The 26137-nt window shown below is 30.5% G+C and overlaps 4 protein-coding genes and 1 long non-coding RNA gene across 9 annotated transcripts; 2 read left to right on the top strand and 3 right to left on the bottom strand.

Annotated features, from left to right (window-relative positions):
* Nucleotides 1–670: 670 nt before the first annotated feature.
* LOC106789652 (RNA exonuclease 1 homolog) lies at nt 671–6393 on the bottom strand. Of its 2 annotated transcripts, none has more exons than XM_014754059.1 (9): nt 6275–6393; nt 6014–6183; nt 3529–5637; nt 3283–3446; nt 2741–3205; nt 2378–2675; nt 2123–2285; nt 1781–2040; nt 671–1665 (listed from the first exon to the last, which is right to left on the bottom strand). In XM_014754059.1, exons 2-9 carry the CDS (start codon nt 6111–6113, stop codon nt 1580–1582), a joined length of 3645 nt encoding a protein of 1214 aa, XP_014609545.1. In that variant the 5' UTR covers nt 6114–6183; nt 6275–6393; the 3' UTR covers nt 671–1579. The 2 variants fall into 2 exon arrangements, with proteins under 2 accessions (XP_014609545.1, XP_014609546.1); XM_014754060.1 differs by having other exon boundaries at nt 3529–5634.
* A 745-nt stretch (nt 6394–7138) lies between these two features.
* Nucleotides 7139–11441, top strand: LOC106789654 (cytochrome P450 6k1-like). Its single transcript, XM_014754064.1, has 6 exons — nt 7139–7455; nt 9260–9951; nt 10202–10426; nt 10555–10832; nt 10893–11073; nt 11151–11441. Exons 2-6 carry the CDS (start codon nt 9300–9302, stop codon nt 11327–11329), a joined length of 1515 nt encoding a protein of 504 aa, XP_014609550.1. The 5' UTR covers nt 7139–7455; nt 9260–9299; the 3' UTR covers nt 11330–11441.
* An 86-nt stretch (nt 11442–11527) lies between these two features.
* On the bottom strand, nt 11528–16251 carry LOC106789653 (FYVE, RhoGEF and PH domain-containing protein 4-like). 3 transcript variants are annotated; one of them, XM_014754061.1, is made up of 8 exons: nt 16061–16139; nt 15704–15971; nt 14672–15139; nt 13808–14526; nt 13513–13718; nt 13065–13430; nt 12533–12978; nt 11528–12444 (listed from the first exon to the last, which is right to left on the bottom strand). In XM_014754061.1, the coding sequence occupies exons 3-8, from the start codon at nt 15136–15138 to the stop codon at nt 12333–12335; spliced, it is 2316 nt and encodes a 771-aa protein (XP_014609547.1). In that variant the 5' UTR covers nt 15139; nt 15704–15971; nt 16061–16139; the 3' UTR covers nt 11528–12332. The 3 variants fall into 3 exon arrangements, with proteins under 3 accessions (XP_014609547.1, XP_014609548.1, XP_014609549.1); XM_014754062.1 differs by having other exon boundaries at nt 16067–16128; XM_014754063.1 differs by lacking the exons at nt 15704–15971; nt 16061–16139 and adding an exon at nt 16179–16251.
* On the top strand, nt 16063–17901 carry LOC106789655. The gene is made up of 4 exons (XR_001382008.1): nt 16063–16148; nt 16236–16368; nt 16605–16661; nt 16766–17901. It is a non-coding gene; the product is annotated as an uncharacterized LOC106789655 (long non-coding RNA).
* Nucleotides 17902–18373: 472 nt separating this feature from the next.
* On the bottom strand, nt 18374–25706 carry LOC106789662 (solute carrier family 41 member 3-like). Of its 2 annotated transcripts, none has more exons than XM_014754073.1 (9): nt 25089–25706; nt 23167–23289; nt 22059–22328; nt 21131–21435; nt 20362–20716; nt 19658–19955; nt 19330–19535; nt 19061–19209; nt 18374–18968 (listed from the first exon to the last, which is right to left on the bottom strand). In XM_014754073.1, exons 3-9 carry the CDS (start codon nt 22324–22326, stop codon nt 18690–18692), a joined length of 1860 nt encoding a protein of 619 aa, XP_014609559.1. In that variant the 5' UTR covers nt 22327–22328; nt 23167–23289; nt 25089–25706; the 3' UTR covers nt 18374–18689. The 2 variants fall into 2 exon arrangements, with proteins under 2 accessions (XP_014609559.1, XP_014609560.1); XM_014754074.1 differs by having other exon boundaries at nt 23167–23280.
* Between the last annotated feature and the right edge of the window lie 431 nt (nt 25707–26137).

Raw genomic sequence — 26137 nt, 5'->3', positions numbered from 1 at the left:
CCAATCCTTTTCTATGTAATAGAGAGATAGTACATTTCTTAAATAAATAATATTTTTATTTATTTCGTTTAACATTAATCGGATTTTTTTTTGACAACATTCGACTTTATACATTATCTTACCAGAAGTCCTTTATATGATAGCGAATCGTAGTTACTGAAGTTACAAAACGAAAAACAATTTCGGGTATTCGAAAAATCATAAGTGCAAAATACGATGAAGAAAAAGGTGATTGAAAAAAATTACACAACGTAGAATTATGTCAATTATACAGACTAGTCCGGATATTATTAACGATTATTAATGTCCTGATATCATTAAAATCGCATCAATTAAGAAGGGCAGATTACGTGTCGCGTATGAAATACTTAATTTAGTGATAAATTTAATCGGAAAATACCATCGGGTAGACCAAGATGCGTGCATGTCAATGGAAGATAATATTTAATTAGATATTAACGAAATAAGATATTATTGTAACTAATGATGAGATTTTGCGTAGGGACGGGAACATTGTCTGAATTTGATATTGGCGGCAATGAACTTTCTAGTTTCTAATTCAAACTAATAATAATAATTGTCACATATATATTATTATAAGAACAAGTTACGTAAAGTTATATACACGTATGCACACTTTGACTTATAATGTTGATCTTTTTTTTTTCTAAAAAGAAACGTACACACACACATGGACAAATAAATAAGAATCTTTATTAGGAAATAGTTTAGTGATAAGAATACTATAGCGTGAATTAACACTGTTTAAAGACTTCTTCTTGTTTCTTAATACTTCACATGTACTCTTAACAAAGAATCATATTATATTTTATTTACGGTAAGTTACATTTTGTTTTTTGTGCGCAAATCGCTTCATCTTCAAGCTCACGGCTTCCAAATTCCTCTTACTGTGATGTGTTATGTTTTTTATTAGAAGTCAGGTCAGTTAACAAACATTAAATGAACTCATCTTATTTCTTTAATGATTTAAAATATAAATAGGTAATAATAACGCAGTACAAAAATATTAATCGAGAAATATCGCGACACACACACACACACAGAAATATATATTTCCGATGACCAAGGACGCATGAGTAATAATTTATCGCTTTTATATTTTTTTGTTTTCATTTTAATTTTTTCCCCTTACTAAAATGAAATAATAACTTATATTAACATAAATATATAAAATATGAGGTCGAGAAATATTATGATGAATTATTACAAATTAAATTAAGAAATCTGCACGTATGTATGTATGAATAAATACATATACATATTCTAAAACAGAATGTAATACTTAGGAAGCAACATACTCTATTTTACATTTTAACAAAATTATACATACGAACAATTAAATTATACACATGTATGCATATATATACATGTATGTGTATATATTTATATGTACATATTAATAACAATTAGCGTATCACGGAATAAAACAAAAAATAAACTATTTATACATATATATATATATAAAGCTGTATATAATCGATACAGCGCAATTTATTTTGTTTATTTTTTTAAATAATTTCTTTTTATTTTGTTGTTGTTGTTTCATCTGATTTTGTTTTTATTGTAATTTAGCTTCTTCTTTAACTTTCCACAGCACCAATTCCATACACGCTACGGCATCCTCTTTACTGTCGTGACCACCAACTGTAATTTATTTATCTAATGAAACATGACTAAATAATTGAAAGAAACATGCATGCACACACATTATATAATCGTCCAAAATATTTTTAATAGTATACCTAATCAAAATACTTACCATCATTTTGTATGATCTTTCTTAAATATTCAGAACAAAGATTTTTTAGTGCTCGTTTCTGAGGATAACCATTTCTATGAGGAAACATGACACTGGTATCTACCACTGTATCGTGAAGTAACCTCAGTGCTTTGAAATCACTTTCAAGACTATGACCTACTAGTATAGTTTTATTAGAGAACATTGCTAGAAGCGTAGCTTGGACTTCTAAAAGCGTTGTCGTCACATCTGTCATATCATTTTCTGTAATCCCTGAGAACCTACAATTAACATCACACAAAACATAGATCATCATTCATTTTCTTTATTTTAAATTTATAATTCAACAACAATTATAATTACCTTGTATTGTAATCGACTATTGGATTCTGAGGTTTGACTAATGTTTCATATATGACGTTACATTCGTCATTAATAACCGTTATCCTTGTCAATTCTAATCCTTGGGTAGTGTAACACATCTCACAGTCGAGCGCATAGACTCCTTGTTCTTCTTCAGCAATATCTTTAATTTGTTTTTTGTTTATGTTTTATTTATTTTCTTTTCTTTGAACAAAATAGTAAAAATGGAAAATACTAATATGAAGCATGCGTTACCTTTTGGTAAGGTTTTTATATAACCGCGAAGATTTTCATAATCAGTATAATTCCATACATGGAATTTGGCGTCGCAACAACCAGTAGCAGATCCATATTGTTGACAACAACTATATTTTCCTTCTCCCTTAATCGTAAACTTTCTTCCCCAATGATATATACAATTCTGTTGCTGTACAGGAAAGCCCTGTTTGTCTACCATATAATTTTGTCCACAACGACTACAGATCCTTTCATTAGGCACTTTCGATAGCACGGTTTGATTACGCGAGTTTATAACATAAACTTTAGCACGTCCCTGATACAAGTATTAAAAATTCATATTAAATCATCTTTGTTCGTATGATTAATGTAATTTTTTACCTTAGTACCCTCTGGATGAGCACGAGGAAATCCATTATCCTGTAATTGTTCTTCTGTCATAATCCATTTTTTTAACATACTATACAATGCTGAACCCTTAAAATCAGTTATTGCTTTTTTTGTTCTCAAGACACTCCAAGAACCTTTGGATTTACCAGCAAGTACAGCTTCGTGCGATACGGTACCACTTGCTGTCGTGTTACTGCCATCCGAGGAACGATTTTGATCGACTTCCTTTCTCAATCTATGCGCAGCTAACATACAAGAATTTTTGTATACCGTAAGCGCTTTACATTTTTCGTGACAGGTAAATTCCTCTCGTACAGCACGTTGGGCAGCATCATCGCCATTAGTATAAATTTGTACACATATATCTTGCATTATATTGATATAATACTGACGTACGTTCAATGGGAACTTTTGTGTCATTGGCTGAAGTGGTTCTGGACGTATTAGCTGTGGTACCTAAAGATAAGATATCATAATAAAGATAAGATTAATAAAAGCGATTAATAAAATAAATTAATAATATATATTTGTACCACTTGTGAAACGTGAGCAACTCGTACACCACCCTTGCTAGTTTGGGCTATTGTTTTATTGTCAATTGCTTTAGAGTCATTGGTTTTGACTATATTTTCTTTAACCTGTTTCTTTTTCATTGCAAGAGACATAGCATACGGGACATGAGCAATTCTAATTCGACCTAGAACATTTTGGATATTATTATTATTATTATTATTCTTTATATTAAATTATAATGAATTTATTTGAGCATTATTTATTACCATGTCCATTCATCTGAAATTCGTTATTATTTATCGTAGAAACAGATTCGACTGACTCGTCGTTGACATTATTAGCTGGTTGTTGAATTACTGGAGTAGGTGTAATTTGAGTTTTAGTAACATTAGATGCCATTTTTCCAGCAGCTTTTTCTGCTGCCTTTTCTGCAGCTGCTTCTCTCATCAAACGCCATCTTTCATACATTTTTTGTTGAGGATTAGGTAATCTTTTAGGTGGTTGACTCGGACCAACTTGACGAGATACCATTGACATTGCTGCAGAAGGATGCGCTACTCTCTTTTTACCAAATTCCTCATTCTCTTCAATTTCTACTACTTTAGCAGATTCTTTGATGGAGACTACTTTTGGATGATTAGAAACTTTATATTCTTGAAAGATTTTAAGGCATTCCTCTTGCACATCAGTTTCGGAATCGGACGAATCGAAAATAATATTCTCAAAAGAACCTGGTAAGGATTCGGCCGGACTGAGAGATTCTCTTTCATTCAGTAATGTATTAATTTTGTTGTCGTCATTTTCTTCTTCGTGCTTGTCTTTTTTAGATGGACTACGCATCCGATCTCTCGATCTGGATCGATGATGCGATCTTGATCGATGATTTCTATGACTCTTACTGGATGAATGTTTATCAGATTTGGAACTAGAGTTATACGTTTTAGATTTATGCTTATCATGCTTACTACTTTTATGTTTATCTTTATTCGATCTTTCAGCGGATGAATCTTTGTCTTTGTGACTGGAACGTTCTTTTGATTTGTGAGTAGACTCTTTAGAAGAGTGACTATTCTTATTTTTTTCTTTGTCTTTATGCGAGGAAGAGGACGACGACGAATGTCGTTTATCAGACGAACTAGATTTATAACTCTTACTTTCTTTACTACTTTTTCCTGAGCGATTATGGTCCTTTTTGTGTTTATCACTACTTCTACTACTACTTCTATGATCTTTTTTTATTCTATCTTCATCTTTTCTTCTTTCCTTATGTTTCTCTTTCACGTTGTCGCTAGATTCTCTTCGTTTCTTACTTTTAGTTTTGTCGTCGACAGTGTCGTCTATATTATGATGATTATTAATCAGTTCATTTTCTACCTCGTCAAGTTTTCTCTTCTTATCGACAGTTTTCGAATCATGTACATTATCCCTAGACTTTTTTTCGTTGTTACAAAGAGAACTTTTGTAAACGTTAGATTCATATTTTTCTTTGGTATCATCCGGCATGGGTTCGTCGTCGGAAAACTTTGGTTCTATATCTAAACAATAATCTTGAGATTCTTCGCTGGGTACTGTGCTAAGAGCTGTTGTTGCAGCAGTTAATATTTCTCCGATCATATCGAATTCTGGCTCAAATTGATCTAACACAGTATCGTCCAATTGTTGAACGTTCTTTAACGGAGCTTTGACTTTTTTAGGGACATACTCTTCCCTTCTCTTCTTAGATTTCGGATAATAAGCTTCTTTGACTTTGGGTATGTTGTCATTGGAATTGCTATCTTCGTACGAATTGGAAGAAGACGAATCTGACTTAAAAGTTGGTATATAACTCTGTATGGAATCTTGATCATTGATGCAAGAGATAGCGGTAGGTTTATAAGTGATCTCTGTGGTCTGTGAACTAGTCGGATCTTTGATAATGCTTAACCAAGGTTTAATTCTATCCGGAGAAGATTTACGTTTGACTGCAACTCTGTTTTCTCTGGTCGGCATATAAGATACCACAGGAATATGCCTCTTCTTTAATTCAGCTATGGGTGTAGGATTGTAGACGCAAGGAACTGGTTTTGTAATGGTTGTTGGAATATTCATATGCTTGCCGATAATATTGCTAGTAGTCGTATCAGATGATGAAGCAGAGTCAGAAGTTAAGGAAGGTTTCTTAAGTCCTTCTACCACTTGCGAAACTATAGTCTTAGAGAATTTATCAGTGTCCGTAACTTCTTGATCTGCGAGCACTTTTTTAACAGCTTCAGTTACTAATTGTTGTAACATATCTGAATTGGAAGCAGCAATGGCTGCATTTGATTTTGTTTGAGTTTGACCCGTTGCCTGGGTCTCCACCACTCCAACCATTCCTGCTGTATTTCCTGCATCTTCTAAACAATAATCCAATACGTATTATATAATGGATACCAAATGTTAGGTTAATAAATTAAGCACAATACAACATATATAATAAATGTAATAAATAAATAAACTAATAGAGTTTTTAAGGAATTTCATTGTTCAATGAAATTTCTAACAAAGAAAAAAAAATCAACACATACAAATGCATACATTCAAGCAATTATTGAACAAAGAATGCAATCATTGGATTCAAAGTTTTTTATTTAGATTAATATCCGGAATTGATCTAAAGATGAAAAATGTTAAATTAACAATTGGTTGTTAATTATTTTATTAGTAATAATCAATTGAACTTGTCCAGGTTATAATTGAGAATGCGACTTTGAATGATTTAGTTAGTCTCACCTCTTTTGGCATGTTTAAAATGACAATAAGGTCTTTCGCATAATCCGTTCTCGTAAAACGGACAATTGATCGTTTTGAAATAACCGGTCGAAGGCAACATAACTGAATCATCGCCCTCCGCCTCTTGCAGAATCCATTCTTTGATAGCAGCGTCGTATCCCCTGTTTAGGCTATGAGATTGAAAGGAATTAAATGTCGATCGTTAGAAATGATATAATCATTTTTTATTTTTAATAGTTTGTAAAAAATGTTTATTATTACGTTGATGTTTTATTAATTAATAAAAAATAAATTTGACATTTAAACCCAAGAGGTGAGAAATTAGATGCGCGTTATTAAAAATTCGCGCAAGTAAGACAAAGGAGGTTATGTGTACTGGAGCTAGCATCATTCGATACAACTGCCATCTGTTGGGAATAAAAAATATTAGATTTAAATAATTTTATATCGCGCATGCGCACTTTGTCGATAATTGTAATTTAAAACATACAAATATTATACGAAAAGAAGATATTGTTTTATAATTTAATTTTTGAATTGACTTTAATCAATAATTAATAAATTAATATTAAAAATATAAATTTATATATACATATATAAATGTATATTTATATGCATTTTTGTGACAAGATTTGTAATGCTTCATAATCTTATCGTAAAAATGAATCTCTAATCTAGATGTTTACTGTTAGCGATCTTATCTTTAAGTTTCATATTTATAAAAAAATTATTAAATCTCATAAACATTTTTTTGTATACTTTTGATTAAAATGCGCGCATATTTAATAATAAGTAATTCATTGCATTTATCTTATATAATTATATCTACAAATACATTTCTTATTTCTTTTCTTAACAAAAAAACAACAAATCGATAAATTCAATAATTAAATTACAAACATATATAAATAATAAACTACAATAAATAAATAATAATAAAATAATGAAGATCAATTATCGAAGATCAATTATATATATAATAAAGATCAATAATTAAGAATCTAACATTTGAATTTATACGATAATTTTTGAACGATAACTATACTTATGGATTCTTATCGCTGTAATGGTTCTTATCGAAGATTTCCGTTCGTTAACCGAATAGAATCGCTTCTTCCAAGCGATTATATAGCATGTTTCTTTGTGTAAGAACGAAATTGTTGCACAACAGATAAACATATCAGATTTTATTGACTACATTAGGAATGCAATAGATCTAGCAGTAAGTCAAAGAAATTGAGCTTCATTAAAATTTCTCACGTTTCTTCAAGACATAATCACTTCGATATACTATGTGAGTTAATGTGAATATATAAAAACGGTACGCAAAGAAAGCAACTTCATAACGTTTCCGAACATCACACAGAACACGTCCGTCATGGAATCACGTCTTTAAAATTTTTCAAATTACTACGTTGTCTTCATTCACATTTTAAATTAAGGTACGTTCTCTCTTTCTCACACATTGATTTCCTTTTTTAAATTGTTATTTATTTATTATCTTTGCTATATTTTTAGTTCTGCGAAAAAGAAAAATGCTTGCTTTTTAAAAGAATACATTTAATCGTGGAAAGAAATTGTTTTCTCGATGTCTCCTTTTTCATACAAGATTTTAAGATTTTTAAATATAATTTTATAATCTGTTTTTTAGATAAATTTTTGAGTCATTTTTCGAATAGAAAACTTGTTCTGATTTAAAGTTGGAAAAGCAATTCATGATATTATAATAAATTTTAGCTAACTCGCTCGTCTGTTGTTAAATAAAATGTAAAAAGCAAATAAGATTAATGATACCTATTGGATTATTTATTCACGAATGATTAACTATTTAAAAAATTTAAATTTCACTATATCAGACATGCGCCCTTAAAATAGTGTCCCTTTATTTTAAATATATATTCTTTTTTTCTAAAATTATATAAGTAAAATTATTTATAAAAAGAAAGAATATTTTTTGAAAGTAGATTTAAAGATCGTCGAGTATACAACACAAATTTCTACTAATTTTCAATCATATTTAAAGATATCAAATTATTAGAGCGCTAGTAGAATTTAATTTAAACGATTATATAATATTCACGCTAGACCTTGATAATCTTTCACAATTAGACCATAGATATTCTTGGTGTATTCATTCGATTTTATTCATTCAAGTTTCAAACTGTATACTTTGAATATAAATATCTTTTTAATTCTCTAATCTCTCTCTCTCTCTATATATATATATATACACATACATAATTTATGTGTATACCCATCTGAATATCTTAAAATAGAGAAGATATTTTAAAAGATCCATTACCATATTTTTACTGCGCCGTAATTTTTAATCTTTTTTAACAAACACTCTTTTAAAATGTTAATCCTTTCGTTATGGAACTTCGTTCCGCCGAAGTAATGCAACTGAACTGGGGGAAAACTGCGTTGAAAAGTATGCACATTGCACGGTAGTGTCTTTGATGTTCACACTTACGTCTTTCAATGCTTCAATCTTATTTTAATTATAATAATTTTATTTAATTATATATAGCATTTTCCCGTATGTACATTTATTTAACATAAGTGTTATATAACAACTGTAATGTATTTATTTTATCCCAAAATACATAACAACTGTTTCGTCGTATTATATGGGAAACATAAAAATAATTATATTTTATGCATATGTCAAAATTTATAACGGTATTCATGCATGACGAAAAAAGAAAGTTATACAAAAACCTGTACGAGTATTACATTATAATAATTCAATAGATATACTAGATAAAGCCGATATAAACCGGTTATAAGAATTAGGAATTCAATGAGTAAATTATCAAAGTGATACTGTCAAATTTTCTTTTCATTTGCTAGATAATTATTGCCTTTACAAATATAAAATGAGAAAATCCATATCTATCGCAAAGTTTCAATTGCAATTAATCAGGGAGATATTGAAAAAGTATCATCAAAGTAAATTTAAATAATAAAAAAAAAGTTACGTGGATGGCGAACTATAATAGTGGGCGCACGTAACGAAAGGCTTAAATTTTAAACTCGTTTTTTTGTAAATACTCGATTATTTTGATGTTGCATAATTGAAAACAATAATATTACGAATTTTTCGAATCGCTAAATTACAAATCTTCTTTTTTTTTTCTTTCTCTCTCTATATTCGTGTTTCCGAATAACTTTTTTTTATATTGGACACTGAACTCACATTATGCGATCATTTGAATTCTTGAATTTTGTATTTTTTGTCGACAGATTTTCTATGGTGGAATAATAAAAAAGAAATTATTCTATCATGTTTGGGTACTCGATTGATCTAAATAAACTTATTTTAATATTGATATTAATATCAATTGTGATATATTTCTATTTAAAATACAAATTATCTTACTGGAGTAGACGAGGAGTGAAATGTCCTCCAGCACATTTAATTTTTGGCAACTTCAAGGACACCATAACGTTTAAAAAACCACCGGGAGTAGTACTTCAAGATATTTACAATTATGCCGATCAAGATGACAAATATATTGGTTTTTATATTTTATCTAAGCCAGCTTTGATATTGAGAGATATGAATTTGATAAAACAAATAATGGTGACGGATTTTTATACGTTTCCCGATCGTATGTTTGGTGGAAAGTATGAAAAAGATACGGTTGGTTTATGTAATCTTCTTGGGATCAATCATCCTAGATGGAAATATTTGAGAACTAAAATGACACCAAGTTTTACGGGAGGAAAGATAAGAAATATGGTACCATTGATGTTGGAATGTTGTAATTCGATGTTAAAATTTATTGACGATAAACCAGCCAACGCTGACGGCTGGAAAGATTTGGAATTGAAAACCTTGAGCTCAAGATATGCCACCGATGTTATTTCATCCGTTGCTTTCGGTATTAATACTAATTCGTTCCACGAAAATGACGTCGCTTTTTGGGAAGCAGGTATGAATTCTTCTATACAATTTAAATATTTGAATATGAGAGAATGAGTCATAAATTATCTATATTATTATTATTTTTTTATCTACTGTACTGTTAAATATATTATAATGTATCAGATACAGTACCGTGCTCGCGTATTAGTATTTGTAATTTTTTTTCTTAATAAAATACAATTACATTGTGGATAATTATTGACTCTCATTTTTCATATATTGGATTTTTCTTTTAATGGAATGAAATTATTTAACAGGACAAAAGATATTGTCTGGAACAAAACGAGGAATAATCGTATTGATTTATTTCCTCTTACCAGAAATAACTCCTCTTATCGAACCATTAGCTAAAAAACCAGCTGAATTCTTTCGCCATGTATTTTGGGATTCGATGAACGCCAGAGAAATAACAGGAAATAAGAGAGGAGATTTGATCGATTCTTTGTTAACTTTAAAAAACGGAGAACAGAAGCCTGAATTTAGTGAGTCAATTTTGTTTTCTTCTCTTTTTTGTTTTTCTTTTTTTTTTTTTTGATTCTACTAATTAATTATCTCATCCTGAGATTTTTAAAAATATAATTTAAAAATATAATTTAAAAATTTTGTCCAGGCTTCGAAGGTGACAATTTGTTGGCCCAAGCTGTTTCATTTTTCGTTGCTGGATTCGAAGCATCGTCAACAGCTATTGCTTTTATAATTTACGAGTTAGCATTACATCCAGAATACGAGAAACGTTTGTATGATGAAATAAAAGATATCGCTGACAAGGGTGAATTCACGATGGATTCCATCAATGAAATGAACTTCTTAGATGCTATATTAGAAGAAAGTTTGAGACTATATCCACCTCTGCCAATTGTTGATAGAATTGCCGCGACCGATTACAAAGTAAAATATTCATTTGTTTTTAACCATGCGTAAATTATTTGACATTTTGTACGTTTTTAGTTACCTGGGACAGATTTGATTATTGAAAAAGGTACACCCGTTTGTGTTGCTGTCAATGGTATTAACAGAGATAGCAGGTACTTCTCTGATCCAACAACGTTCAATCCTTTGAGAAAAAAAGATGATAAAAACAAATTATCAGGATCTCTTGCTTTTGGTATTGGACCAAGATCATGCATTGGTATGCTTTTAACACATTAGACAAATATTTCATAAATTTATTTTTCTTTTCAATATCTTTGTTATTGAATTTTTTAGGTCAAAGATTAGGCATTTTAATAACGAAGATAGCCGTTATCCAATTGATCTTACATTATAAAATGTTTATCAAGCCAGAAAAAGGAAATTTATTAAATCCCGTAACTATTTTCACGAATGCAGCTGATGGAGTATATGTGCAGTTCCAAAAACGTATTAATAATACAAATTCAACGTGATAATATCTCATTGTAAATCTGTATTTTTCGTTTTCTTTGTTTTCTTTAAATGTTTATTTTTTCAAATCGTCGACGTGAAGAAAAATTACGGTAAAATATATATTCTACGATTAAACGCGATCATTTCTTTCTCTTTCTAAATCGGAAGGTACATACAGGTTGTCTGAGATCTTTCCGACCAAATGTATTCTATGCGAGAAAAAAACAATAAAAATGTTATATAAACATAGGTCATTTAACACGTTAAGCGTTAACATATATATAATTTAAATCATAACTTTTTTTAATAAAATTAAATGACCTACGTTTATATAACATTATTTTTTTGTAATTTTCGTGAATAGAATACGCTGACGTAATTTGGCCGGAAAAATCTCAGCTACCCTGCATATACATATATATATATATATATATTTATTACGAATAATTATAATTATTAAAATAGCGAGATACAAGATTCGACGATACGCGTTAAAAGTAACTTATCGATAAAAAATGATTCTTTCTATTCTCGTTATAATTAGATATATGATATTGATAATTAACGTTTAAAGCAATTTTATTTTCTCTTTTTCAAATTCTCTTTTCTCAATCATTACTTCATCGGCATATATATATACACGTATATATATACGTGTATATGTATGTGTATGTTAGCATAATTGTATTTGAACGACATATATATATTTATAAATATACTATAACAGAACATTACAAAACAACAAGCGTCATGACAGCGTTTCTTTCGCTATTGACTCGATCCGTAGTGTACACTAGTAACAAAACATATATATATATATACATACATACATATATATATATATATATATATATATATATGTAACATAAGTTAACGTTATCTTTTTTTTTTGTTTTTCTTCTCCTTCTTCTTCTTTAAATATAGCTAACTAACGATTATCTTACAGTTGCCTAATAATCTAATTATTTTTACGAAAAGAATAGTACAAAATTGGCTAGTTCGTAAATGCGATGATATTCACTTTCATTGTATATCATTTAACGACGATTGACATTCTTGTGCGCGTTCGTTTTCGATCTGTTCGGTTAAATGAGGTAGTTCAGCTTTCGTAGCTAATTGCAATGCGTGCATCCATCTGTAATCATTATACATTTTTCTTTTTACACTTTCAAATTAATCAATTAACATTTTTTCTAGTTGACAATATTTTATGTAGTGCATACTTTTCTTTGTCGTCATCAGAAGAAGCTTGTAGATAATAACATTTTCTAGAGTGATGCATTTTAAATGCTCTTATACGATCTTTACTACTCAAAGGGTCCTCATCCGTTAACATTCCACCATCAGTTACCATAAAACCTGGCATTGGTGTTGCTGTCATGGCCATACTCTCTGTTTCCGATTTAAATGAATATAAAACAAAGTCAATATGCAATGCAAACCATCGTCTGGTCCATGGTTTGCTGGCTTGAGTTTTTAATAAAAGATAACCAGACAATACTGATGGTGCGCTAGCTGAAACTTGTAACAAACTTGGCACTGGTCCTGACGGAGATGACGGGGATTTGCTAAGAGGCTGAGTTAATGCAGCATGACATAGTCTACATACTCTCATATTCTTATTGTCTTCAAATAATAACTTTTGATTAGAACATTTACTGCAAACAACCTGCAACAATAATTTTGTATTTATATATATATATAAATTTGTAAAAAAATATTTAAATCGTATAGATTTTTAATAATTTAACTTACAATTCCACAAGCTCTACAATTGTGTTTCCTTTTCATGACCGAAAAACTTACTTCACAAACCATACATCTATTTACATCGTCAGCCTTAACCAAAGATGTTTTAGCATTACCAGTTTTCAAACTAGCTTTGCGTCTCATTATTTCCTGCATGGTTTGGAACAATGCATCTAACCATGACGCTTTGTCCGCCGCGGAATATGTATACAACTCGACATTTTTATTTTCGTATCTAATATAAAAAGTATTAGCCGTTTCTAAATTATCACCTTCGACAACTTGTAAATCTTCTACTAAAAATTTGGCTCGTAAACGATATGGAGGACCAGGTATCAGTCTTAATGAACACAATAACAATAGATCGCTAAACTGAAATAAGAGAGTATATATGTAAATATATTTCATAGTTTAGACTATATATCGTGTAATAAAGGATAGTTTATAAACGTACCAAAAACAAATGCCTATCCTGATGATCGCCACTTCTCGCTGATATTTTTACAATACGACCTTCTTTTATGAGCTCGCGTGTTGCACTGACTAGATCGGTCGCGTCGTATATACTTTCTTGTATTTCCAATAGTTTCTTAAACTTATCTATTTTTTTCATTGCTTCATTTGTATGATTAGCAGCTGTAGATACTAATTCTAGAGCTTCTGAAATGTAATATAAATACATTTGTTTATTATATTATTTATTATATATGCATATAATTAAATTATCTGTTAAATTTCAATCATCTTACTTTTCGTATCTTCATAATCAGAATTTTCTTCTGTAAGATTTTTTAAATAATCCTTAAGAAGTAATTCATATCTTGGTAATCTTTGTATTGGACTTAACATGTGATGCGGCAGTGATAATTTAGCGCACTCGTCTAATTTTTGTATATCATTAATTATTGCTGCAAACCTCGCTACTTTGTTTTGTAATGTGTTTATCAGATTCATTGCATAGTCAAAATTTTTGACATATTCCGTATACATTTTTAAAAAAGGTGCAAAATTTTTCATGATATCTCCAATCCTAGGCTTAGAATCCCAGCATTGCATTCGTTCCTCCAATTGAGGTAATAAAAAGTCATTATGAAATTTGTAAATGGACTTAATATTAGAAAACATATGTTGAACAGTTTCAGGGGGAAACATTGGATGCGCTCTGTTTTCTTGATCAACTCTGAATTGAAATACTTGATCGATGAGATGTAAGATATTAACATATTTTTTTTCGGTTGCTAATAGTTCCTCTGCTACACGACGCGCCTTTTTCCTTTTGGAATCGGGAGAACTTCTTTGTACACGTAATTTTGGCTCGGATGTAGTAGATTCATTTGTGTGATCCACAGTGATAATAGACTCAGTTTCAGAAGATCTGGTTTCCTCTGATTCTTCTTCGCTTTCTGATTCACTTATAGCATATGCATCTAGCATATATTGGTGAGAATTTCTTTCTGAAGCTGCGTACCTATGCAATAGAGAGATTCATCTATTAAAAGATGAAAAAGAAAATAAAACAAATATTTAAACATAATGTAAGATAGAATAACTAAAGATTAGGATTAAAATCAATCAAACAATATTATTAAGGAGGAATGTTAAATGGTTCGAACCTGCTACTTCTATATTCTAAAACACTGTGTGACATAGTAACATAAGAACTTTCATTGGATGTCTCTTCATTGCTACTAATATCAATGCATGCTGCTGGGGAGGAGGCTGACATAACGAACGGTTGAAACCTTGGAAAACCCCCAAAACTTGCGATTCTATGAAAGGAATGTCTAGAATATTGATGATCTTCCGTGCTAGTAGTGTGTGTATCCGAATCTTGTGAGCTTCCATCTTCGTTAGTTCTGCTCTGTTGCTTCAATGATCGTGAACTTTTAGAACATTGTCTTTCTTCATATTCTTCTGTAACGACTTCCTTACTTTCTGTGATCTCTAAGTCCGTATAAAATGTACTGGTAGGACAGCTGCTTTTTGATCCAAACATCTTAAAAGCATCTATCCTTTCGCTGGGTTCAGGAAACAGGCGGGTCATCCAGGAGGAAATATCTCTCAACTGACCTCGTTGCATCCTATCGTCAAGTTGTTAATTGATCATAATTATCAACTACTAATATATCAAATCTAACAATAAGACCGTTAACACAGCATTAATCTCAAATAAACATGTATGCATACATAACCAATTGAAAACCAAACAAAAAAAGAAAACAGTTATAACATTATTCTTTACTACCTCATAAATTTATCAAAATTGAAATCTACTTTTTTGTGAACATTGTATGTTAAATTAGAATCAATGAAAGTTAACAAACTTTCATTTCATCAAGAAGTTACCTTTTTCAAATGTCATCATAGTTGACTACTCCATAATAGAAGCCAATGAAATGTACTTTAAAGATCTAACCTCATACAAAAGCAGAAACTGTGTTCTTTTTTTCAAATTGAAAGGATGCAATAAAGTGTTATGGTAGACAAAACAAATGCAATGAATTCGTGTAACCCTTTGGACCACACAGGGGAGCGTCTACGCCCTTTGATACAAAACCATATCAAGTGTATTATACGAATGTGGTTTTGTATTATCGATAATTGTTAATGAAATAATAAAATAATGATTGCAATATGATATATACCTTTTCCTTTGATATCGAATTTGTAACAGCAGAACAGCAACAGGCAACGACGTATTATCACTGGCATAATGATTCGGCTTTGGTTAGACGAGGAGAGGAGTGTTGAGTTAAGGCTGTGCCACGCACTGTGCACTAATTTAAGCAGAAACAGACACCCATACCGAGTTCTACGAGTAGTCGGCCTTATGGAACGTTATTTAATGGAACACCGAACGGTGCTTAACGGGCTTCACACAAATTTAACGAACCTTCCTTTTTAATACATCATCTATACATATATATAAATGTGTGTATGTGTATATGTTATGTATAGTACGAGTGAGAGTGAGAGAGAGAGAGAAAGAGATACGATAATACATTGACCATTGCACGACGATGACAGTGAAGAACGATTAACACTCCAGCTTGATCATTACTCCTTTGGTTAACTCTGCATTAGAATAAGGTGATAATTAATTAGTTTTTTCTTACTTACTTGCATAACAGTTACACAAATTACTTAAATGATCGATCGTCAAACTCGTTTTTCCAGTCATTCAAATCCCCGGCTTATTATCATGAATGCGAATATGAATGGTCCACTTCGAAATTGCCGCGAGTAGACAGATTAAAGCTGATCATCGTTAGATGAGATTGTAGTAGGGGAAATAGAAGTGATCTAACAAGTAAGTAAGGAGTATTACGTTTGTAGGGAACGAGAAGATAAGTGGGGAGAAAAGAAAAATCTATATATATCTATATATACGTGTGTGTATGTTTACGTATGTGTGGTACGTGATACATGGAAAGTAGAGCAAAGATTTTTTAGTAGTGAAACTGTTTTACCAACAGTGGAATATCATGTATAGCGCACTCTGTGATACAAGATTCATATTACATTAGTTAATATTCTAACCAACAGAGGGCGACACTAGGTACTTAACGCGGTGAGGAGATACAATACTATAAAAGAATACAGGTAAGTTCAGGTAAATTTGGTCAAGGTTTTTCTTCTTTACTTTTCTATACAATGAACACAATTGTTATTATTCGTATACTAACAAAGCTTGATTTTTGTTTTAGATTTCGATTAAGTTTGTTTTTCCTATTTTGGAATTTTGAAAAGAAGCAATAAATCTTTTCGGACGGTGGAGGTGGGTCATCCCTTATAAATCAGATGAACGAATTTTCTACGGTAATACCCAGAGAGAAAGTTACAACGATTGGGTATACTATACGATGTTTATTTTATTCGATCAGAGACGAATGTAAGAACATTTCCAAATGATATTAGAAGATATTTTTATCTCTCAATAATTTCGAGATTAACTCGATTATTTTTATTAATAATAATAATATATCTTGTTCGCGTTAGTTTTCTCATAAAATTTTATTGAAAACACAATTAATTTATAAACAGGAAATATTTATCGTCATACCTTTTTGTTCGCACATAATACTTTACATTTTGTATCTAATTGTAAAATAATTCTCAGTTTATTTTTTGTTTAAAATCTCAGAAACAAAAGAAACTGGATCTCCGGACGGATACGTTCGTCTTATTAATAATGCATTGGAATTAATTAGACAAGTGGTAAAAGTTTCTGTTATTAACAAGATTTTTCTATGTAAAATTTTCTTTTTTTTCACTAATTCCACTTTTTTATTCTTCCGAGTTGCTTTTCTTTTTATAAAAATTTTCTTTTTTTTATGGAAACAGATAATCGCGTTGGGTCTTTTAAAATACGCATAATGTATTCAACGCGTGTTACGTAACGTCATTCGATAGGTCGATTATGCAAGTAGACGCAAACGCGACGATACTCTAATGGCCAGTACAATTTAATCATTACTCGTTTACTCATTCGTAGTAGTAGATAAGAAGAGATCGGTGTATCTGCAATTTTATAATTTCATTTTTTCCTATATCATTTTCTATGCTCAATCTTCTCTCTCCCCCTTCTCCACCCCTTTTCACATTTTTACAATCTGTTTACAATTTTCTTTTTTTTTTCTTCTTTTTTTTTTATTTTTCTTCTTATCCATCTAACTCTCTCTCTCTCTCTCTTTCCTGTTTTTCATTAATTAATAATTATTTAACAATGATGACGAGAGATAATAACGCGATAATCACATGGACATTGTCTAGTTCAGGAAAAACTTATATCTAATTTTTTAAGATTTGTGTGTCTTTTTTTTATTATTATATTATTTATAATAATTATATTTTCAATAAATTCATTTTTATTTATTTATCTGTATTTTCTTCGAGCTCACGCGTTTTATTTATGTATATGTATAACTATTTTATTTGATTTTATTTAATTCTTTATATTATATAATGGTTTTTTGAAATTTTATCAAAAGGGTCTATTTTTCCTACTCGTTGGAATATATTGTCTAACTAATTTAATAAAGATTTTTTGTTCATATTCATCTAAATTATACGCTATAATAATAATTCTAAAAGTAAACAATAAGATTATTTAATACAACGACGAAGAACGGATCAATTGGTGTGTGATATATGTATATATATATATATATATGTATATACAATTTAATTGTTGTATCGTGTGAGTATTGCAATTGACAGGATTTTAAATTAATTATTTGATTAAAAAAGAAAAAAAGAAAAAAGAAGAGATATATAATTTTTCTACATTTAATCTATCTCTCTCTTTTTTTCTTTTTTTCTCTAAAAAAAAAAAAAAAATACTTTACACTTTTCTTTTCTTTTTTTTTTCCTAACGATTTAGAATAATTCTTTAGGTTGTGACCTGTTCGATGTATTATTATAGTTTAGATCGATGTTCTCATTTTTTTTAATCGAACATAACGAACTATTCTTTTAGATTTGAATCGGGGGGGCTGTGGGCAGGGCCGACGGGATCAATTAAATGTAATCGTTACTTTTGTTAATAAAAAAAAAAAGAAATTATCGTCTCATGGTCAGTCTTTCACTAGCATTGATATAAAATAAATATCGACAAATGTTGTTTAGAAATTAGTTTAACGATGAAAATGTTGCGTTATAAACGATCGGGATTAACGTTGAATTTCCAATCAAATTTGTATTAATAGTTGTCGTGGCAACGTCGTTAATTTCACAGGATTTATATTCCTTGTGTATAGCTGTTAGGAACCAGAAAGCTAATGCTAGAAACATGGTGCCCGATAGATCACCTAATGCAGTTAAATATGGTATCGCTGAATTGTCTGGATCTATTTTGTGCCTCCACATTGCATGTATTATTATGTGTGCTACGTAGAGCAACAACATTACCTGAAATAAATTTAGAAATTTTTGTTAAAATAATACCATTAGATGTATCATATATATATATATATATATAAATGATAAGTAAATACACTCACTTGTAAAACGGATACAACGATATAAGAAATTACAAAGTAAGCGTCCAATGTTGTACTCTGACATTTAATATAATCCGCTAGAAAAACGAATACCAATTGACCGGAAATTGCCATTCCGATTAATAACCTGGCAGTTTTGGCGTAAGGTGCTGCAAATCAAAAAAATGTTATATGTAATATTTTATAATTTGATTTGAAACGAACACATATCGATATAATATTAATGTTAGAATTATAATTTTGGTTTTATGTTTGTTTGTAAAAAGTACCTCCTTTGAAAAGTGCCGTCCACGGTGCTACCCATAATTTAGCGTGGGGAGGTAAAATTCCTAGAATAGAGGTTTGATGCAACATCGTTGAGATTCGCGAAGCTTGCACGGATACCAAATTACCGCCGATTCCATTGATAATTGGTTGGAATACTACGAATCCGGTAAATTTGTCGACTACTTCGTTCAAAATCAATCCACCAAGGCTAAAATGATTATTGACATTATTTATCAGTCACGTTGACGATGTTTGAATTCGTAGATAATCATTTCTTTTTTTCTTTTTTGTGATAGATCATTATTAATTAAATAAAGGAGTAATGCTTACCCACTGATGAACAGTGCAGACAAGACGGGTACCCAACCAGATGTTAAAACATTTCTCGTATATTTATTTTTCATAACCACCGCGATCCAAAATGGTAATAATAAAAAGTAACCGATTAATACGACATAGAGAATCCAAATTTGTTCCTGTTGTAATCTTAGGAAAAATGCGGATGCTATTCTTGATAGGACACTGATCGATACCACATCACCGACCGATGCTGCTAATGGTGTTGCTAGATTGTCCGGGTTCATCTTACATTTATGGGATATCATGATTACCGCAATCATCACGAAATCTGAAAACAAATCGTCGTTAGGTTATTTTATTTGAACAGTTTTATTCGGAATATTTTCATCTACCCCCATTCCCCCTTCCCTCCTTTCTATAACGTCACGGTTAATTCGTAAGTCGTACATTCCGTATTATTTAAATATTTGATAACAAAAAAAGGAAAAAAAGATTTGCATTTCTATACTTTTATTTCTTTTATCTCGTCATTAAATGAATTTTTAATTTATGATCGAAGTTAAATGCTCTTAACGCTTATGTCGGTAAACGTTATAAATTTAATATAATTATAGTTTTGTAATGAAAAATGATGACACACACACACACACGGTTATAGAGAGTTTATTGATACAACTGACGATCATTGTGATTATAAGTCAATGAAATAATGAAATATGAGGAATGTTACGTACCTAAAATAAAACAGGAACTTGTTGCCGTGCAAACACTCGACGCAGCCAATAGTAAAGCGTAATTCCATTTGAATGGCGAATCAAGATTGTTTTCATCGCCGTGCACAGCTTCTTGTATTGCACCAACGCTTATTGCAAAAATTGCTACCAAAACAGCAGCAACTATCGCTTGGATTTGTACAAGGGCGATATTGCCAATAATCATTTTCATTATTTCCCGTAATTTATGCATATTTCCTAAATTCGCTTGGGTACTCAATCGGGATGCCAAACACATGTCGAGATTTCCTTTTAATCCTAACAATGCAGGTACCAAGATCAACAGTTCGCCTACGGATTGGAATACTTCCCAGTGCTAAAATATACAATATTGTACTTTTTATTTGTATTTTCTTATTACGTTTGTCTGATCGTCCCAACAAAAAAAGTTTCTATTACGTAAATACGATTGATCGACAAATAAATATGAACACTCGACTCGACTCGACTCGGTGACCAATTAATGCATTATCGAATTAAAATTATTTTCAAAGTAATAATATAATGACAAATTGTGTGTATGCCATATTATATTTTATATGAATTATGATGAAATTTCATATAATTTCGTTATACACGTAATTATTTGAACAGAGAGATGATAATTGTTCGAATATTTTTAGATAATTAGAGTCAAATTTAGTTAATTCATTTTGTTTTTGATAGAATATATATATATATATATATATAGAATATACTTTAGATTAATAATAATAATAATAGTAATTACTTGAACTTGGTCTAAAACAAGACCAGCTCCTATGGTGCCACCTCCAGCGATGAAAAATGGTACAGAAATTTGCATGAGCGTGTTGTACCATTTTTCGGTCCTTTGTTTTCTTCCACCACCATTTCGAATTGGATCTTTAGAGTAATCAGGATCGGGGTCTGAATTAGCAACGGAAGAGATGGTCACTATGGAACATCCACTGGATAACGAACCACCACCATTACCACCACCTTCACCACCACTGCCACCATTTGCCATTGGCATATCCTTTTTGTTCGTTTGTCCATTAGGAACTTTTAGGCCGGCTAGATTCGACAAAATGATCAAAAGAAACGATTAATATTTTTCGAATTATTTCCTTTTTCCTCTTTCTTACTTTATTTTTGTGTTTGTGATATTACAATCTATTAATATTTATTTTTTTCCTAACTCTATCGAAATTCATTTCTAACGTTAAAGATTTGTTGTTGTACGTTCGAAAGTACATGAGATACTGTTCGATTTATGTATATTGGTACATACGAATCTTTGCTTTTATTACTAAATTCGTCATTGACATTATCATTCGAAAGCTTATTATTATTATTATTATTATTATTATTTATTTCTTTTCTTTTCTTTTTTTTTTGTTTCAAATGTGTTTTCGGTGCAACATATTATACGAAAAATTCACGCATACTGTTTAAAATTTTTTAACGAGAATACGATAACGCCAACAATGATAGCTTATCATTACTGTTTTTTTTATTTTATGTTTTTTTTTTTTTTTATTTTTTACTGTCGCGGATAAATATAGCACTCGAAATATTTTTATTGCTAGTAACAACGAAACAACAATAATTATTTATGACTTCGATTAGAAATGTTCTTTTTTTAACTTATTTTTCTTCTTTTCAAAAAAGAAACGAAATGTGAATTTTGTACTTACCTGCAACTTTTTTCAATACCACAGGTTCCGCTTTCATTTCAGCCGCGTTGAATGTCTTCTTCTTATCGGATTTGCCAATCTTCTCAAATTCCAACGTGTAATTGTCATTACCATTATTGGGTGACATCGTTACACGTGGAATAACGAAAGGTTGATCCATAATCCTAACTAATTCTGTACTTCTGCTTTCATTGCACTTCTCTAGATCGTTTATTTGATTATTGCTCATCAAGGATGTTTCAGTCTCCAAGACCGGCAAACCGACCATGCCTGCGTTTTGATTTACGTACATTTATTAACGAATGAATGAATTTTTTGGGATGAATATTGAAAATAAGTTGCGATCAAAGTTGCGAATCGCAAAGAAAATTCAAACTTTAGTTTATTCACTTCTCTTTTTTATTCCCGTTGGAAAAATGGAAAATTAACTTAAGTTCTTTTTGGATTTAACACAGTTACATTTCACAACAAGAAGAACAACAGCAACAACAACAAAAATGCACGTTTATAAACTGTTAGAATATTTCAATATTCAACATTACGATTTTGTTAATAATATTCGAACACACTTTGAAGACAAATTTTCTTGTAAAAATATTCGATCACCGAACTTCTTCCGAACATCCGAATCCTTCGAAAACCTTTTCGAAAATGAAACTACTCTCTCTCTCGTGCTCAACCTTGTCGTTTAAATACCTTCGAATAGATTCAATGCCAGCCAACTTTTATTTTCTAGCATTCCTAAGTTCTAAGAAAAAAATGTTTAGACTTTCTCTTTATTTTTTTTTCAAAACCCATTGTTACCGCTTCGATTCTTTTTCTTATTTGTCCTTTGAACCTATAGTTTTCCTCCCTCTACGTGATTTCCCTTTAATTTTAAGCACCTCCCCTATAATATAAGTTCTTCAACCTGCCACACGCGTCGTTGGTGTCATACAATTTTCTCTTTTTTACTTATTCATTCATTTTTATTTAAAACAATTCAAAGAAAATATGTTTGGAATTATTAATTGGGACTCGAACGCGATTAGGTATATCAAAAATTGAATATTGAAATAATCATTGTTTTAATAAGATGTTATTTTCATTATTTATCATTGAAACTTACCGAATTCGGTGCTGACGTATTGTAGGATGATAGTTCCTTATCCCAAAATCGCGAATTTCAGGATCAACCTGAGACAATTTAACGTCGGCTCTGCCCAGTTCCGTCAGCCTTAATCTAGAGTATCTAACGTGAGTAGAAGGTAAAAAAAAAGTCAAGAACATGTTAAGATATATCGCAATTCAATCTTTTCGAGATAAAGAAACACGGGAAACGTAGTTATACATTGAGCGATGTTAAAATATATCATTTATGTTAGAATATAAATCAAATTTGTTGTTTACTATAAATATATTTGTCTTTCCCTATTTTTTTTTCTTTTTATTTTGCCCGGTCAATTAAAAATTATTAATGACAAAAGATACGGCCGAAATATTTCGAAAAAAATTTGATTACCCAATGAATCGTAGTATTAAAAAAATAAAAATCGATATAAAAATGCTGATCGTGAAAGATCATCTTTCGATAAATTTAAATCCAATTATAGCATCACGTACACGTACACGCAAATAGACACGGACACACAGTTACATGTAAACATGTGTTCAAATATAAAACGTTAGACAGTAGTCGGTATTATTTCTTAAGACGGATATTAAAATTAAGCTTCGGTAATTGATAACGCGTTGTGCACGATAAGCAACACGATCGTTTGAATTTATTTTTCTTCATTTTTTTGTCCTTTTTTTCTCTCTCTCTCTCTCTCTCTCTCTCTCTATCTCTCTTTTTATTTTTCTTAATTTCAATGTCGTTGCACCGCGGTTTATAGTCGCGGTTTATTAAAATGGGGGGTTTACGAACACACGAAACAAAAAAAAAACGACGACGACGAAGATCTTATAAAATAATTAACGTTGGCGAAATATTATACGTCCTTCGAATCAGCATATCAGTCTAATCGCAACACGAGGAACTTTAATCTCGAGTTACATTTAATCTCATTGCACGTGGCGTTAACAAGAGGCTGACGTGCAAGCGCACGCGAATCCGCAAAAAAAAAAAAAAAGGGGGGAAAAAAAAGGAAGAAAATGTCTCGCGCGCACACACACACACACACACACAGCACGCACACCTGTAGATAGATCGTTTAAAAGATTAGAAAATTCGTTTAGAATAATTTACGAAGATGATTCTCATTTCGTTTGAACCGTGATGCAAATTAATTTTGCACCTAATCAATTGATTGATTGGCCGATATTTTTTGTTGCAAATTAATTTGATTTATTTCAGATAGATTTTTATGCGTCCATTGTTTATCGTGAACGAATGTTCTTTTTAATTTATTTTTTTTTTTTAATTTCCTTTTTTAGAGATAAAGAAGGGAACACAAAAGAGTTGTTGTTTTTTTTTATTTCTTTTTGTTTGTTTCACTTTTATCGAAAGTAAAAAACGAAAATAAAATATAAATGAATTATTATTTTTTTATCGGACATATATAAATGATTGCGCGAATCGAACTTTAGCATTTTACCATCCGGTTTTGATAATAATATTAGATTAATATCTCAACTAGAGTAAGAGAATCTCATTGGGAATGATTATTTAAGTAGGCAACTTCAATAATAATAAATCAGATTATCGATAGATCTCGAGAAAGAGTCACGAAACTGATAAGAATTTATTGATATCTATATAAGGAATTTCTTACGTGAGATTGATAGATAATAATTCTTCAAGTTGTTAAGCGAATGAAATTAAAAAGTGGAGAAAAATTCGTTTGAAAAAAAAATAGAGAAAAAAAACATGCAATGCAACATATTTAACATGTTTAAAAAAAAAAATAAAAAATAAAAACGCGCAATTTACTCGTCGTCGAAGGTAAAAAAAAAGAGAGAGAGAGAAAAACAAAACGCACGTTACATATTATAATAAACGTAAAAAGATAAGGGGGGAAAAGGAAAAAGACATTGGGCAGTTTCACTTACGTAATAATTACATATCGTTGAATTAGCGCCAGCGTGTCGATTTTTTTCGATGTTAGATCTATCGTGTCTTGATTACGATCAACAACGATGATCCACCTAACAACGGGTTGCTCGTGAAAATCACCTTTTAACGAAATTTCCAATAATCCGACGTAATGCAGCTTATTATTATGATTTAATTTAATGATAATCGAACAACTGTTATTTGTAAAAACTTTGACATGTAATAGAAACAAACAAATCCACGAATATTCCAGTTTTTATTGGAATTAGATAAAAACGAGACTGACTTTTGATTTTTAATTGAAGAGTTATCTTTGACTATATTTCTTCTTATTCTTATTTTTTATTATTTTTTTTTTCTTTTCTTTTCTTTTCTTTTTTCTAGTTGATGATGCAGCCAAGACTATGTGAACCGTGTTCCGCACGCGGTCGTGCTTGACTGATAAATGAACTGTTAAGCTTAGCTATACGGCGTCGTCGTTTACTTGTCTCTACTACATGACACGTATATACACACACACACATACATACGTTGAATTAAAACTCTGTCGTCACATCTTATGTTAGAGGAAAGCACGTGTGATACAATATTTTGACCGTCACGATCAAATCCCGGTTGTCTCTTTGAGTATATAGTATATATAGTGGTGGTAATAATAATTATATTTATTATTACTGTTATCAATGTTACTATCGTTAATAATCTCATTGTCAGTGGTGGTGGTGGTGGTGGTGGTATGGTGGTAGTGGTAGTGGGAAGAGGGTGGGATTTAAACAAATTCTAGATTCGTCTTTTATTTATAAGAGTACCCATTTTGTATTCACTTTCATTGCAGTGTTGTGATGTTAGCATTGCTATTGTTAAGTGTTGAGATGTCAGTATCGTTGGTGGACACTTGGTGCTTGCAATAAATAATAATTGAAATTATTTTTTAATCGAGATTTAGTTATTTAAAATCACACACAATATGTATTTATTATTATATTATAATAAATTTATTATATCGAACACATATATATATATTATAATATATATATATATATAT

The sequence above is a fragment of the Polistes canadensis genome, unplaced genomic scaffold (genome assembly GCF_001313835.1).
Source record: "Polistes canadensis isolate GaletaPanama2010 unplaced genomic scaffold, ASM131383v1 scaffold_195, whole genome shotgun sequence".
Lineage (NCBI taxonomy): Eukaryota > Metazoa > Arthropoda > Insecta > Hymenoptera > Vespidae > Polistes > Polistes canadensis.
Note: the sequence above shows the minus strand (reverse complement) of the source record. Positions and strands in the feature narration are given on the sequence as shown.

Coding starts and splice junctions, on each gene's coding strand:
- LOC106789652 (XM_014754059.1), bottom strand. CDS start 6,113: ATGTTGCCTTCGACCGGTTATTTCAAAACGATCAATTGTCCGTTTTAC. Junction 3,206..3,282: donor TTGCTCACGTTTCACAAGTG/GTACAAATATAT, acceptor TCTTATCTTTAG/GTACCACAGCTAATACGTCC. Junction 2,676..2,740: donor CTCATCCAGAGGGTACTAAG/GTAAAAAATTAC, acceptor TACTTGTATCAG/GGACGTGCTAAAGTTTATGT.
- LOC106789654 (XM_014754064.1), top strand. CDS start 9,300: ATGTTTGGGTACTCGATTGATCTAAATAAACTTATTTTAATATTGATA. Junction 10,427..10,554: donor AGAACAGAAGCCTGAATTTA/GTGAGTCAATTT, acceptor AATTTTGTCCAG/GCTTCGAAGGTGACAATTTG. Junction 10,833..10,892: donor TTGCCGCGACCGATTACAAA/GTAAAATATTCA, acceptor GTACGTTTTTAG/TTACCTGGGACAGATTTGAT.
- LOC106789653 (XM_014754063.1), bottom strand. CDS start 15,138: ATGCAACGAGGTCAGTTGAGAGATATTTCCTCCTGGATGACCCGCCTG. Junction 13,431..13,512: donor AGGATAGGCATTTGTTTTTG/GTACGTTTATAA, acceptor CTCTTATTTCAG/TTTAGCGATCTATTGTTATT. Junction 12,445..12,532: donor TCTGATGACGACAAAGAAAA/GTATGCACTACA, acceptor TAATGATTACAG/ATGGATGCACGCATTGCAAT.
- LOC106789662 (XM_014754073.1), bottom strand. CDS start 22,326: ATGGTCGGTTTGCCGGTCTTGGAGACTGAAACATCCTTGATGAGCAAT. Junction 21,436..22,058: donor GGTATTGAAAAAAGTTGCAG/GTAAGTACAAAA, acceptor TGTCGAATCTAG/CCGGCCTAAAAGTTCCTAAT. Junction 19,210..19,329: donor GACGGCACTTTTCAAAGGAG/GTACTTTTTACA, acceptor TTTGATTTGCAG/CACCTTACGCCAAAACTGCC.